Here is a 16116-nt window from a genome sequence, read left to right on the forward strand (position 1 = left end):
GAGGATAGATTCTTCATCAGAAAGGTGTTAGCAGTTGGAACGTTTGGCATGTTTTTGTGAAGTTTGTCAAGTGCTTTGTCTTTGTACTAGGTGGTTTGTGGTGTATAAACAAATCAAACTCTGAACTATTATTATGACAAAACATGTCTGTTGAGGGTGTAGCTGTTACTTTCTGAACAGAAACATTAGGAAAATTAAATACTGTTCAGATAGGCTCAGTGTTTATTTTATCTGCTTAGGAAGCTGTGGATTTTGGGATCTTTGAGCAATTAGATAAACATCCTCTTTCATTAAGAAATTAAATCAGTTTTATTTCTTGGGAGTAAGCATATCTTTATGTATTATTTTTAAAGATCAGGAAATAACAGCACAGTTTATTATAAAACATATTCATCTTTACTCCTAGTTAGCCATATCAGCTTAGATGCCATAACTTTGTCACTATTAGAAAGATTGAACTCCTTACTATATGAGCATTAAGATTTATTCCAGCTCCCACATGTGATGTTCAGTTTTTGAAAATGTCCAATCACATATTCTAAAATAGCCAAATTCTCCTATATTTCATGGGATACAGAAGAATTGAGCCATTACTTTTATTTATTTTTATGTTTATAGTATATTTTTATAATATATATAATAGATATAGATTTATTTTATAATATATATTTTATATAATATATAACATTTTAATAATATATATAAAATGTAATTTTCATTATAAAATGAAATTTTATAGTTTCATTTTACTTTCTGAGTTTGTTAGTTCTGCATGTTCCATGTCTGTTAGCTTCTTAGCTCTTAAATATGTATTGAATTTTACAACCATACCTCACTCTTGAGTTTTCCCAGTTTTTTAAACCTTTTTAATATTGTTTTTCTATTCCTGCAGGATGGACCACTTATAAAATACACTGTTTTTATTCTTGAATATACTTAACCTTCACTCACTTTATCACAATTTGTCCCATTTTATCTGCCAAGTACTGGGAAACTAGGTAGCTAAATTTTTTAGAGTGTACTTATTAAAATAAATTAGTGTTTTCATTTTCCTCAGTTATATATCCAGAAGTGGAATTGCTAGATCATATGGTAGCTCTGTTTTCAGTTTCTTGAGGAAGCTTCATATTGTTTTCTATATTGGCTGCAAATTGACAAATTGACAGTCCTGCCAGTAGTGCACAAGAGTTCTGTGTTCTTCACATCCTCAGCAACATTTATATTTGCCTTTCTAATAAGGGGCACTTTAACAGAGTTTTAAAAATTGACTTATTTGATCTCAGCTTTACAACAGAGATTGTCATGTACAGACTTTCTAGATAATAAAGAAGTGCAGATTTTGCCTTTTAAGTTCTGAATTCATGGGGAAAATTGATATATTGTGTATTTTGAACAGTTCCTGTATGTTTTTCAACGTGTAGGAAACATATATGTTTTTTCAGCAGAGGTTGAATTATAGATATTAGGCATTTTTTGCAATAAGCAGATGCTTAAAATGGCAGATTAGATATACCTACAAATGGAACAGAAATCTGTGTGTGAATGTGCGAAGGATTGTTCATTATTTTTATTTGATTTTTCTAGCGCCAACTTGCAGGTTTACTCTTTGAGTTGGGATGTACCAATTCAGCCCTTCAGATATTTGAGAAGCTAGAAATGTGGGAAGATGTTGTCATTTGCTATGAAAGAGCTGGGCAGCATGGGAAGGTATGTAATAGTGAAATTTTATGCTCTGGCCAGACCCTTTCATCTTTGAGCCATCATCCTACCTGTTTTGTTTTTTAAACCTACTTTTGCCAACAGTTCGCTTATATTCCTTTTTTCACTTTTTTCATCAGAAATCTTTTTAATGTTTTCTCTGACTTCCATTGGGGCAGATTATTTTATGTCTGCATGTGTACTATAAAGGAAAAAAGCAAGGCCCAAAACTAATACAGTGTTTGATGTTTATGAATAAATAATGAAAGCTTTAAAGACATTGCACATTTTCGTCTCTTTCCTTTATTAACTCTCCTTCTGTAGACAACTTCAAAGTGAACTATTAGGAAATATTTTAAGCATCACTAGGTTGCCTGATGATCAGAGGCTGTGGGTCAGAAGCAAGGTTACCTAGGAGGGAGGGCAGCTCGACCTGTAGAAGATCCACAGGTTAGGACAGCCCCCTCGGCCACCCCCCACCTTGGGGCAAAAGAGTTGACAAGTGTGTAATGCACATTTAATTCCATCCTTTAAATTGGGTCAAGAGAGAAAATGTTGTAATATTTGCATCTGTTATTAATCTGTTGTTTTTTCCCTCATAAATGAACAGAATTTTTAAAGGACTGTGCACCCTGTATATCTGTTAAAATGGACACATTGAAATCATTTGTTAATTTTGGACTAAAATTTTAAGTGGTAAATTTGTATCACAAGTATGGTACACAGGCAGAGTAAAACCCAGAAATTGGATCATTTGTATCTATAGTCAGCCTTTGCCATCATCCTGAAAAAGAGAAATAGTGGTACATGTATGTCTGTTTCTTAATACCTTTCCTAAGTGTGTGAATTTTAGAATAATAGTAAAAGTTAGGTTATTTTCACTAGTCAGTAATGGTGGTGAAAGTCTTTGAATTTTATAGGGTTAAGGAGAGGCTACCATGAGGATAACATTTTATTATAAAAGATTATAGAATTATAGTATTTTCTGGGAAGGGACTCCATAATCATCCATTCCAGTTCCTTCCTTTTCCAGATAAGGAAAGGAGTCTCTAATGACTCAGGTTAAGTCACAGAGCTAGTTATTGATTAATAACTTAAGTGACCACATGACATAGTGGTTAAAAGCATAGCCCAGATTGTGGATTCAAAAGCTAGCCTCGGCACATGTTAACTTTGTGATATTGGGGCAAGCTTCTTAGCGCCCCAACCCCAAGCCTCAGCTTCCTCATCTGGAGGCACATAATCTACGTACCCGACAGATTTTCGTGCATAACATATGAAAAGTACATAGAATGGTGCTCTTTCCTCGTGAGTGTTTGCTGTGAGTATTTGCTCTGTGAGTATTTACTGCTATTACTGATTCTGAGACTCATATTTTTTTCCCCGCATTTTAATATCTTTGAATTTGGGTTGTATCTGCCATTTGATGGCATCTGTCAGTGGCTGTCAGGTGGCCATTTGGCCAGGTTCAAACTGCTTGTGCTTGTACAAGTTTTAGTTGTAGCTATATTTAGTATCATCATTTCAATTGAGTTATGTACAGTGTCAGCTCTACATACATTGGATTTAATTGCCATTTAAAATATATTTAAAAAGATTTCATTATGATTTGGCAATGAAACAGAAATGGTAAAGGACCAAAACAGAGTGGAGAAATGTGAATTTAACATTAGTGAAGTAAACATGTGCCGTTGGTAAAATAATCACAATTCCACTTACTTTTTAAAAACAATAACTAAAGGCTTTATGGGAGCCAAGAAGGGAAGACACCGCAATGTAGATGAAGCCGTGTTTCATACCAAGATTCGTAAAAGAAAAAAAAAATTGCTGTTTATAATATCAAGCAGTGTACTGGAGGCAGGAAAAATTGCCCAATTTTTCTGAGTAGATTTAAAAAATATCAAGCAATGAGAAGCTGATGTGATTCATCCAAGGCATTATGTCATAATGTAATTGAAAACATTTTTTCTTTATTAGTTAAGAGTTAGTCTTAAAATTGATGGCATCTCAAATTTGATGAGATACAGTATCATGTTTCTTCACAGACTTAAGTGTTTATTTAGTGCCCTTTGGTGTACAAGTAGTATTCGGATATTTGTTTAACAAGGAGGTGAATTATTTCTTGGCTCCCAGGATACCATTGATGTAGTTACCATTGCATCATTCTTCCCATTGGTCAGTGAACAAATAAGTAATAACTATATATAAAAATATGGAAATTTTTGAAGTAATTAAGCAAGTTGGTGAATCCCAAATACCCAAAGCACACTTTGCTATATTAAATTTATTTAGTTATTTTTAGTGAGTATGGAAAGTAGAGATACTCTTACTAGAGAATAAAAAATATTAGTCCATTCCTTTCAGAGAATGTATTTGACTAAGTCCCTCAAATTAGTAGCAGTATTATTATTTTTTAAATATGCATGTAAACCTTGTAAGAAATGTCTTAGAGTAATGATAAATTTCTGTGTTTTAAATCACTCTATAAAATGTGTGTATTTTAATTTTTAGGAATGTACAGTTATTAACTTTCTCTCAAGTCTTTTGTGAGTTACAGCCAAACATCCTTCAAAATCTTGATTTTAAAGATTGATTTTAGTTATTTGCCATATAAAAGACCTCTTACCTATTTTCATGCTGTATTTGCAAATCAGTTTAATCATAGACCCTAAAAAGTTTTGCTTCAAGCTGGAACCAAATGTTTTATTTCTAAAACAGCTGAGATTCTTTTAATATTTGATTGCATACCAGTAGTTGTCATCACATTTAGAATTAACTGGAAGTTTGTGAAATTTTAATCTTTGCCTTTAGTGCTTAATGGCATAATTCATTTTTAAAAGACAAATTCAGAAAAGTATCTAAGTCTAATTATTGTGCTATGATGCTCATGTTTGCACCCCACTAGTAAGATCTCAGACTCTCTAATTTAGAAACTACCTACAGAAATTCTTGTTATTTAATGACCATTGGCAAAATAGCGAAGATTAATTTTGCTTGACCTTGAGGTCAGAACTGGTTCTCATCTGTTAGCATTTAATTTTTTAAAGCTATCTGGCACACTTAATGCAGTTTCTCCAAACTTTTCTATAATAGAATTCTTATTTTGTTGAGCAAATTGAGTCATTTTGTTGAGCAAAATGAAAAGAGAAAGACTGAGCAGGTATTAAGTTGCCTGGAGAAGGCAGCGTGGAAAGAGGTGGAGAGATTTAGATTGGAACCTCTAGTATTTTCTCTTGTTTCTTAGGAAAGAAGGCTTACCTGAGCTGCACAGCCTTATCTTTTATTATGCTATATTAGCAGATGATTGTGGCCATTAGACTTAAAAATTTTTCCCCTTTAACTTGCCAAACAAATCTTTTATTTCTAAAACAGCTGAGATTTTTTTTAACATTTAGTTTGGGTTTTGTTTTTTTTCTTTTTCTTCTAAGGTAGTCTCTTTATGTGATTTAAGAGAGTTCCCACGTGTTCTTTTTTCACACTGCAGTCAGAGCAAGCTTCCTAAAAGGCAGATCCCAAAAAAGATGTCCTTTTCATTATAGGGGACTGGAATGCAAAAGTAGGAAGTCAAGAAACACCTGGAGTAACAGGCAAATTTGGCCTTGGAATACGGAATGAAGCAGGGCAAAGACTAATAGAGTTTTGCCAAGAAAATGCACTGGTCATAGCAAACACCCTCTTCCAACAACACAAGAGAAGACTCTATACATGGATCACCAGATGGTCAACACCGAAATCATATTGATTATGTTCTTTGCAGCTAAAGATGGAGAAGCTCTATACAGTCAGCAAAAACAAGACCAGGAGCTGACTGTGGCTCAGATCATGAACTCCTTATTGCCAAATTAAGACTTAAATTGAAGAAAGTATGGAAAACCACTAGACCATTCAGGTATGACCTAAATCAAATCCCTTATGATTATACAGTGGAAGTGAGAAATAGATTTAAGGGCCTAGATCTGATAGATAGAGTGCCTGGGGAACTATGGAATGAGGTTCATGACATTGTACAGGAGACAAGGATCAAGATCATCCCCATGGGAAAGAAACGCAAAAAAGCAAAATGGCTGTCTGGGGAGGCCTTACAAATAGCTGTGAAAAGAAGAGAAGTGAAAAGCAAAGGAGAAAAGGAAAAATATACCCATTTGAATGCAGAGTTCCAGAGAATAGCAAGAAGAGATAAGAAAGCCTTCCTCAACGATCAATGCAAAGAAATAGAGGAAAACAACAGATGAGAAAGACTAGAGATCTCGTCAAGAAAATTAGAGATACCAAGGGAACATTTCATACAAAGATGGGCTCAATAAAGGACAGAAATGGTATGGACCTAACAGAAGCAGAAGACATTAAGAAGAGATGGCAAGAATACACAGAAGAACTGTACAAAAAAGATCTTCAGGATCAAGATAATCACGATGATGTGATCACTAACCTAGAGCCAGACATCCTGGAATGTGAAGTCAAGTGGGCCTTAGAAAGTATCACTAAGAACAAAGCTAGTGGAGGTGATGGAATTCCAGTGGAGCTATTTCAAATCCTGAAAGATGATGCTGTGAAAGTGCTGCACTCAATATGCCAGCAAATTGGGAAAACTCAGCGGTGGCCACAGGACTGGAAAAGGTCAGTTTTCATTCCAGTCCCAAAGAAAGGCAATGCCAAAGAATGCTCAAACTACCGCACAATTGCACTCATCTCACACACTAGTAAAGTAATGTTCAAAATTCTCCAAGCCAGGCCTCAGCAATACATGAACTGTGAACTTCCAGATGTTCAAGCTGGTTTTAGAAAAGGCAGAGGAACCAGAGATCAAATTGCCAACATCTGCTGGATCATGGAAAAAGCAAGAGAGTTCTAGAAAAACATCTATTTCTGCTTTATTGACTATGCCAAAGCCTTTGATTGTGTGGATCATAATAAACTGTGGAAAATTCTGAAAGAGATGGGAATACCAGACCAGCTGACCTTCCTCTTGAGAAACCTGTATGCAGGTCAGGAAGCAATAGTTAGAACTGGACATGGAACAAAAGACTGGTTCCAAATAGGAAAAGGAGTACATCAAGACTGTATATTGTCACCCTGCTTATTTAACTTCTATGCAGAGTACATCATGAGAAACGCTGGACTGGAAGAAGCACAAGCTGGAATCAAGATTTCCGGGAGAAATATCAATAACCTCAGATATGCAGATGACACCACCCTTATGGCAGAAAGTGAAGAGGAACTCAAAAGCCTCTTGATGAGAGTGAAAGTGGAGAGTGAAAAAGTTGGCTTAAAGCTCAGCATTCAGAAAACGAAGATCATGGCATCCGGTCCCATCACTTCATGGGAAATAGATGGGGAAACAGTGGAAACAGTGTCAGACTTTATTTCTGGGGGCTCCAAAATCACTGCAGATGGTGACTGCAGCCATGAAATTAAAAGACGCTTACTCCTTGAAAGGAAAGTTATGACCAACCTAGATAGCATATTCAAAAGCAGAGATATTACTTTGCCAACAGAGGTCCATCTAGTCAAGGCTATGGTTTTTCCTGTGGTCATGTATGGATGTGAGAGTTGGACTGTGAAGATGGCTGAGTGCTGAAGAATTGATGCTTTTGAACTGTGGTGTTGGAGAAGACTCTTGAGAGTCCCTTGAACTGCAAGGAGATCCAACCAGTCCATTCTGAAGGAAATCAGCCCTGGGATTTCTTTGGAAGGAATGATGCTAAAGCTGAAACTCCAGTACTTTGGCAACCTCATGCGAAGAATTGACTCATTGGAAAAGATTCTGATGCCAGGAGGGATTGGGGTCAGGAGGAGAAGGGGACGACAGAGGATGAGATGGCTGGATGGCACCACTGACTCGATGGACGTGAGTCTCAGTGAACTCTGGGAGTTGGTAATGGACAGGGAGGCCTGGCGTGCTGGGATTCATGGGGTTGCAAAGAGTCGGACGCGACTGAGCGACTGAACTGAACTGAACCGAATCATGTCATTCTGACTGTAGGAACTTCGCTGTGTTCTTAGGATTAATTCAGAGCTCTTATTGGAATGGTCTTCACTTCATGATCTGAGTCCTACTGACATTGCTGATGCTTGTCTCCCTCCTCTATTACCTCTGCCTTGTCCCCCCTTTGTACTCACTCAGGTTGTGTCCAAAGTTCTGGCAGGGCTAAACTACCTGGAATTGTTGATTTTGCAGCATTGGTTTGACCTCAGGACCTTCACACACGCTGTTGTCTGTCTAGAACTTGTCCTCCCTCAGCTAACTCCTTATTCCTCAGACTTCTCCTTGGTAATTGCTTTCTCCAAGGAGCTTTCCCTGAAATCGCCCCCAGAGATCTGGAGATTCTCCTGTGTGCGCCTCTAATACCCAGCACCACACTCATCATCCCTTGTACTGACTTAGCTCACCTGCTCGACTGTAAGCAGTTTAAGAACCAGACTTGTGTCTATTTTATTTATAGCAAAGGCCTGGCACCTTGGGGGAACTCACATTTGCTGAATGAAGGACTAGTAGGTATTCATAGAATAGTTATTGCATTGAAGCAGATCTTCACTTGGTCACTCTTTATGGACCCTGCATGTGGTGAAGGAAACTTCTCCAAGCCCCGCTGTATAGTCTCTCTCCAAAAACTTATTATGAGATCTCTCTGGTCTCGTTTTAACATCTTAATTTTAAGGAATAGAAATAGAAGAACTTTTATTTTTGCTCCGTAGATGCTAAGGTACTGTGAGCATGCTGTTATTATGTAATGCAGTTTTAGAGCCTCTTATGTACTACGTTCCTTATAGAATTATTTTGTCCTTGTCATTTAATATTTGTAACAACCTACAAAGTATGAATTGTTTTTGCCATTTTACTGATTAGCCTCAGTAAGTGGCAGATTTTGGAATCCAAGCTCAGACCTGCCTTTCCTCTAAAAGCCATACTCCTTCCCCAGCACCTGCCCGCCCCCATCCTTGTTGTTAATCCTTTAAAATTTGATGGTCAATTTGAAAGGAAAAACCTGTTGTGTTCACTTGAATGAGGAAAACAGGCAAAACACTCACCGAAAATATCACTTGGTGATATGAATAGGAGATGATCAGCTAATCGGATAACAAGGCCTGTTTTTAATTATTCTGTTTTATCTTGGACCTGGGATATTTATGTTGGCAGGTCTCATTTGAAAAATTAAGCCAGACTGTGGTGCATTCACACACATAAACGTCCAGAGCAATTAGTGATCAATTGGCTGTCAGAGAGTGAGTAGGACTGGGCATCGCCCCACGGAGGAGGGGAGCAAGCAACTACAAACTCATGTCCATCGAGTCGGTTATGCCATCCAGCCATTCATTCTCTGTCGTCCCCTTCTCCTTCTGCCCTCAATCCCTCCCAGCATCAGAGTCTTTTCCAATGAGTCAACTCTTTGCATGAGGTGGCCAAAGTATTGGAGTTTCAGCTTTAGCATCAGTCCTTCCAAAGAACACCCAGGAATGACCTCCTTCAGGATGGACTGGTTGGATCTCCTTGCAGTCCAAGGGCCTCTCAAGAGTCTTCTCCAACACCACAGTTCAAAAGCATCAATTCTTTGGCAGTCAGGCTTCTTCACAGTCCAACTCTCACATCCATACATGACCAGTGGAAAAACCATAGCCTTGACTAGACGGACTTTTGTTGGCAAAGTAATGTCTCTGCTTTTGAATATGCTATCTAGGTTGGTCATAACTTTCCTTCCAAGGAGTAAGCGTCTTTTAATTTCATGGCTGCAGTCACCATCTGCAGTGATTTTGGAGCCCCCAAAAATAAAGTCTGTCACTGTTTCCACTGTTTCCCCATCTATTTGCCATGAAGTGATGGGACCAGATGCCATAATCTTCGTTTTCTGAATGTTGAGCTTCAAGCCAACTTTTTCACTCTCCATTTTCACTTTCATCAAGAGGCTTTTTAGTTCCTCTTCACTTTCTGCCATAAGGGTGGTGTCATCTGCATATCTGAGGTTATTGATATTTCTCCTGGCAATCTTGATTCCAGCTTGTGCTTCTTCCAGCCCAGCGTTTCTCATAGTTGTCGTCTAATCTTACTGCATTGTGATCAGAAAAGATGCTTGGAATGATTTCAATTTTTTTGAATTTACCAAGGCTAGATTTATGGCCCAGGATGTGATCTATCCTAGGGAAGGTTCTGTGTGCACGTGAGAAAAAGGTGAAATTCATTGTTTTGGGGTGAAATGTCCTATAGATATCAATTAGGTCTAGCTGGTCCATTGTATCATTTAAAGTTTGTATTTCCTAGCTAATTTTCTGTTTAGTTGATCTATCCATAGGTGTGGTAGGGTGTTAAAGTCTCCCTCTATTATTGTGTTATTGTTAATTTCCCCTTTCATACTTCTTAGCATTTGCCTTACACATTGCGGTGCTCTTATGTTGGGTGCATATGTATTTATAATTGTTATATCTTCTTCTTGGGTTGATCCTTTGATCATTATGTAGTGTCCTTCTTTGTCTCTTTTCACAGCCTTTATTTCAAAGTCTATTTTATCTGATATGAGTATTGCTACTCCTACTTTCTTTTGGTCTCCATTTGCATAAAATATCTTTTTCCAACCCTTCACTTTCAGTCTGTATGTGTCCCTTGTTTTGAGGTGGGTCTCTTGTAGACGGCATATATAGGGTCTAGTTTTTATATCCATTCAGCCAGTCTTTGTCTTTTGGTTGGGGCATTCAACCCATTTACATTTAAGGTAATTATTGATAAGTATGATCCCGTTGCCATTTACTTTGTTGTTTTGGATTTGAGTTTATACACCTTTTCTGTGTTTCCTGTCTAGAGAAGATCCTTTAGCATTTGTTGAAGAGCTGGCTTGGTGGTGCTGAATTCTCTCAGCTTTTGCTCGTCTGTAAAGCTTTTGATTTTTCTTTCATATCTGAATGAGATGTTTGCTGTCACCCGTACTCTTTATGCCTAATCTAGGGCCTTGTCTCTAACAGGGTGCTTGCCGGAATCCTAGTGTACTTAGGGTAGGGCTCCTCCCTCAAACCTTGAATATCCCTTGTAACAGCTTGTAGAAAAATACACCATCATAAATGTAAATAAGTCCCAATGTGGCATATATTTCACTTTTATATATTAACTTTTTTGCTTGTATTTATCTGAAGTTCTCAGCTACTTCTCAACACTGGACTGTTTGGTCAAAAGTTAAATTACCAGGGTAGGGAACTCAGGCTGTCACTTTGCTCGTTGATGTTTTTAGTCCTCAGAGTCACTTCTCTTTTTTTGAATATTTGTGTATGTATTTGGCTGCACCAGATCTTAGTTGTGTCATCAGTCATCTTCGTTGCATTATGTGGCACAAACTCTCTAGTTGTGGCTTGAGGGCTCAGGAGTTGTAGCTCACGGGCTTAGTTGCTCCGTAGCATGTGGGATCTTAGTTTCTGGACCAAGGATTGAACCCATGTCCCCTACATTGCAGGGCAGATTCTCAACCACTGGACCACCAGGGAATTCCTGAGAGTAACTTCTTAGTTGTGATCACTTGGGTGAGAAGGGCTTGTGAAGTTCAGATTCTGCTGTATAACCTCTCTGCTTGGACTGACTTGTTAGATCAGTCCTAATTCAGTCATACTCAGTATTGATGTCAGCCCGCTATCCTTAAGGTGTTCTCACTTTGTTCTCAGTAGGAAGAATCATTTATGTTTCTTTGTAGAATCTGAAGCCTTTGGGATTTCACTGTTAGTTTCAGTTGAATTCATTCAATACTTTATAGAGCACCTACTATGTGCTGGGCAGTGGTATTCCAAGATGAGAAAAAAAAAAAAATTACCTTCAAGAAGCTTATAGTCTGATACTGCAGACATATATAGATTCCAAATTCTGTTTGACCAGCAAAATATTTCTCCCTCTGCTATCCTTCTGTAAAGCAATGTTCCTCTAGGTTTGTATCTTGTACAGATTCTTTCTCTGAGATCTCTAGGGCCTCCTCCTGTGGCTACACATTTTCATTAAAAAAAAAAAAGAAAAACCTGATGTTTGGTTGAAATCAGCCTTATCTGGAAGAATTCAGCTTTTTAACTTGGTAGCATCAGTACTTTTTCCCTTTGACCTAACTTCCTCCAGTCCCATTGGCCTTGGTTACATAAACACCTATTTAACAGTTTAACAACAGCAATTCTGCTATCTGTGGAGAAACTGTGCACAGTTAACTAGTATGATGGTTTACAGAAAATTTTAATGCTTCTAGAAGCTGTTTCAAGTTTCTTTCTTCCTAATAGTGAAACCTCAAGCTTCTTGCTTTTCAGTCTGGTTTTCCAGTAGAGGGATTGAGAAGGAACACAGACATTAGTTTAGGGCTTACTGTGTGCCTAACAAAATCCTAGGTACATTTTACTTGTAATTCTTGAAGGTCATGTACAAATGAAAAACAGACTCTCAACATATTAGTGAGCTTACTCATGGTCATGCCTTTAGTAAGCAGTGGAACTGGCATTTGAACTGTCTTTCTGACAAAAGGCACCTACGTTCTCACAGATCTTCTTGTAGTTGGAAGTCTATAGAATGAATTATGCAACAGAATTTTCTAGGGACGTGTTAGGACGGTTTTGGTTGTAAGAGAACCAACATATACTAGCTTAGGGAAAAAAAGGAATTTATAAGTTAATGCAACTGAAACTTCTAGTTGACTAATAATGATAGTCGTATCCAGGGGCTGAGATGGTATCATTTCTCCGAGAGCCAGCCAAGAAGGCCCCTGAAAGCTCGAGTTTAGTAACCCTGGTGGACTCAAGTCAATTCCATAGTTCTCACAGAAAAGTTCTGAACAGCCTGAGGCATGTAATCTGGCCTCTGATAGGCCCTGCCTCTGTACTACATGGAATGGTTTCTGTTCAGGGAAGAGTAATTCTGTAATCATCAGATCAGAGAATGGATGCCGAGCAGGAAAAAGAGCAAGTCATGTCCACTGTAGGGTAAGAGTTTAATTTTCTAAATCTGAAGTTGCAAGAGATATTTTGTTTGACTGACATAATGCTTTGAAAAAAAAACAAAACAGAGTAAGCACATTCAGGTGATATCATCTAAAAATCTAGATTTCTTGGCTTCTCTTAAAAAAATCAAATGATGTGGAAACATAGGGCCAAATTCCCACATTATTGTGCTAACTGGGTAGAGAGGAGTGGCTTGTTCCTTTGTATGTTCAATTGCCAGCCTACTTTATTCATTCTCAATAATTGGCAAGAATTTCTGGGCATCTTTGTGTGTAACCCTTGCTCTAAACACCACAGATTTTCCTGATAAAGTAAGGAACGTATTATTCTAGCCATAGTTAATAATCTTGGCTGACTTTATTTTATGCTGAGATTCACTGTGTGTAGTCATTGCTATAAAGTTATATTAAGATTAATAATTATTAATAGTTGTGTGGAATTACAAAACAAAATAGATATATGTAAGATACATACGTTTGTGTGGGTAAGGGAATGGTCTTCAGATTTGCAGGTTCCTATAGGCACCCCATGTTCTTTATAGCCATTTGCCATTTGAAGTATGGCTTTGAATATTTGGGAATGTATTTTTATCCTACTTAATAGATGTTAAGATGACAAATTTCTTATGTCATGTAAGAACATACATCTGTGTTTTCTAGTAGGAAAGTAGCAACCCATAGCCAGAAATATCAAAGTTTTTCACATTCTGTGAAGATTTCTTCCTACCCACATTTTGATATTGCAGAAGTGGTATCAGAAGCTCTTGTGCTTTGTTTATGTTCACTGGGCACATCTTTGTCGTTCTTTATTTAGTAATAAATCATATAAATTGGCTGGGTAAATGAGGAGGGAAGAGAAAATAGGACATTTTGGAGAAAGTGAGGAAGACTGGGGAATGCAGTGTGACTAACTGAAGAAAGGAAATACATTGCCTGCAAGCATTGCCCTTGAGGAAGCTAGGTTTGTTGGCAGGACCAAGAGGTATAAACTCTTAAGGAGAAATAGTTGACATATCTGAAGAAACTATGTGTCTTCCCTGATGGCTCAGACAGTAAAGAATCTGCCTGTAATGCAGGAGATGTGGGTTCAATGCCTGGGTCAGGAAGATCCCCTGGAGTAGGAAATGGCAACCCACTCCAATATTTTTGCTTGGGAAATCCCATGGACAGAAGACCCTGGGGGGCTACAGTCCATGGGGTCACAAAGAATCGGACATTACTGAACAACTAACTTGGGCTTCCCTGGTGGCTTAGATGGTAAAGAATCTGCCCTCAATGCGGGAAACCTGGGTTCAGTCCCTGGGTTGGGAGGGCTTCCCAGGTGGCGCTAGTGGTAAAGAACCCATCTGCCAGTGCAGGAAACACAAGAGACGTGGGTTCAGTCTCTGAATCAGGAAGATCTCTTAGAGGAGGGCATAGCAACCAACTCCAGTATTCTTGCCTGGAGAATCCAATGGACAGAGGAGCCTGGTGGGCTATAGTCCATAGGGTCACAAAGAGTCAGACATGAATGACGCTGCTTAGCATGCACAAACTATGGGATAGGACTGTGAGGAAAAAACAAACAAATTTAGACAAAGCTAAGTCACTGCTTTAGTGTTTCTTTAGCTTCTGTAGGAAACTGCCCCACTCTGTCCCTCCAGAGCCATCTTCCAGTAGATAAAATACCCAGAATTAATACTATTTGTTATTAATATATAGACATTTATAATTACAAGCTTTCCTCTAAGAACCACTTTTACTGTGTTCCATAAGTTTTGGCATACTGTAGTTTTGTTTACGTTTATCTCAAAGTGTTTTCAGTTTCCCTGTGATTTCTTTTTTGACTTATTGTTTACTTGTCAGTATATTGTTTAATTTCCACATATTTGTGAATTTCTCAAATTTGTTTGTTATGATTTCTAATTTCATCCCACTGTAGTTGTAGAATATACTTTGTATGACTTCTACACTTTCAGATTGCAGTTTTCATTCTGTCTTACCTCTGATGGATGAGGAAAAGAGGTTTGTGGAAGCTTCCTGATGGGAGAGACTGGCTATGGGGAAAACTGGGTCTTGCTCTAGTGGGCAAGGCCATTCTCAGGAAATCTTAATTCCAATTTTCTGCTGATGGGTAGGGCTGTGTTCCCTGCCTGTAGTTTGGCCTGAGGCCAAACTATGGTAGTGGGTACGGGTGACCTCCTCCAAAAGGACTTATGCCAGCATGCTACACCCCCCAGGACTGCTGCAGTCAGTGCCCCTGACCCCGTGGCAGGCCACTGTTGACCCACGCCTCTGCCAGAGACTCCCAAACACTCACAGGCAAGCCTGGCTCAGTCTCTTGTGGGGTCACTGCTCCTTTCTCCTGGGTCCTGGTGAGCACAAGGTTTTGTCTGTGCCCTCTAAGAGTCTCTGTTTCCTAGTCCTGTGGAAGTTCTGTAATCAAATCCCACTGACCTTCAAAGTCAGATTCCCTGGGGGGTTCTCAGTCCCTTTGCCTGATCCCCAGGTTGGGAAATCTGTTGTGGGGCTGAGAACTTCAGCAACAGTGTGAGAACTTATTTGGTGTAATTGTGCTCCAGTTTGTGAGTTGCCTGGCTGGTGGCTCTGTTGTGGGGCTAATGGTGACTTCCTCCAAGAGAACTTAGGCCACATGCCGTGCCACCCAGGTCTGCTGCTGCTAGAGTCCCTGTCCCAGCGGCATGATGTCCATGCCTTTGCACGAGACACTCAAACACTCAAAGGCGCGTCTGGCTCAGTCTTTTGTGGAGGTCACTGCACCTTTCCCTGGGTCCTGGTTGCACACAAGGTGTATGTCAAGGCTGTATTTTGTCACCCTGCTTATCTAACATATATGCAGAGTTGTTGTTCACTTGTTCAGTCATGTCCAACTCTTTGTGACCTCATGGACTGTAGCACACCAGGCTTCCCTGTCCTTCACCATATCCCAGAGGTTACTCAAACTCATGTCAGTTGAGTCTGTGATGCCATCCAACCACCTCATCCTCTGTCGTCCCCTTCTCCTGCTTTCTCTTTCCCAGCATCAGGGTCTTTTCCAGTGAGTTGGCTGTTCATATCAGGTGGCCAAAAGATCGGACCTTCAACTTTAGCATCGGTCCTTCCAATGAGTATTCAGGATTGATTTCCTTTAGGACTGACTGGTTTGATCTCCTTGCAGTCCAAGGAACTCTCTTACCGTAGTTCAAAAGCATCAGTTCTTTGGCACGTAGCCTTCTTTTTGGTCCAACTCTCATGTCCATACGTGACTACTGGAAAAACCATAGCTTTGACTATATAGACCTATATCCAGAGTACATTGTGTGAAATGCCAGGCTGGATGAAGCAGTAGCTGGGAGAAATATCAATAACCTTAGATATGCAGATGACACCACCCTTATGGCAGAAAGTGAAGAGAAATTAAAGAGCTTCTTGATGAAGGTGAAAGAACAGAGTGAAAAGGTTGGCTTAAAACTGAACATTCACAAAACTAAGATCATGA

At 38.9% G+C, this 16116-nt stretch overlaps 1 protein-coding gene across 3 annotated transcripts in view; it reads left to right on the forward strand.

Moving 5' to 3' along the window:
* TTC27 (tetratricopeptide repeat domain 27) overlaps positions 1–16116 on the forward strand; it is a 185015-nt gene that overhangs the window by 99903 nt on the left and 68996 nt on the right. For all 3 annotated transcript variants that reach the window (XM_010809874.4, XM_005212535.5, NM_001075862.1), the window contains 1 exon segment: positions 1585–1707. In XM_010809874.4, coding sequence (XP_010808176.2) covers positions 1585–1707 — 123 coding nt within the window.

Source organism: Bos taurus, chromosome 11 (assembly GCF_002263795.3).
Source record: "Bos taurus isolate L1 Dominette 01449 registration number 42190680 breed Hereford chromosome 11, ARS-UCD2.0, whole genome shotgun sequence".
NCBI lineage: Eukaryota > Metazoa > Chordata > Mammalia > Artiodactyla > Bovidae > Bos > Bos taurus.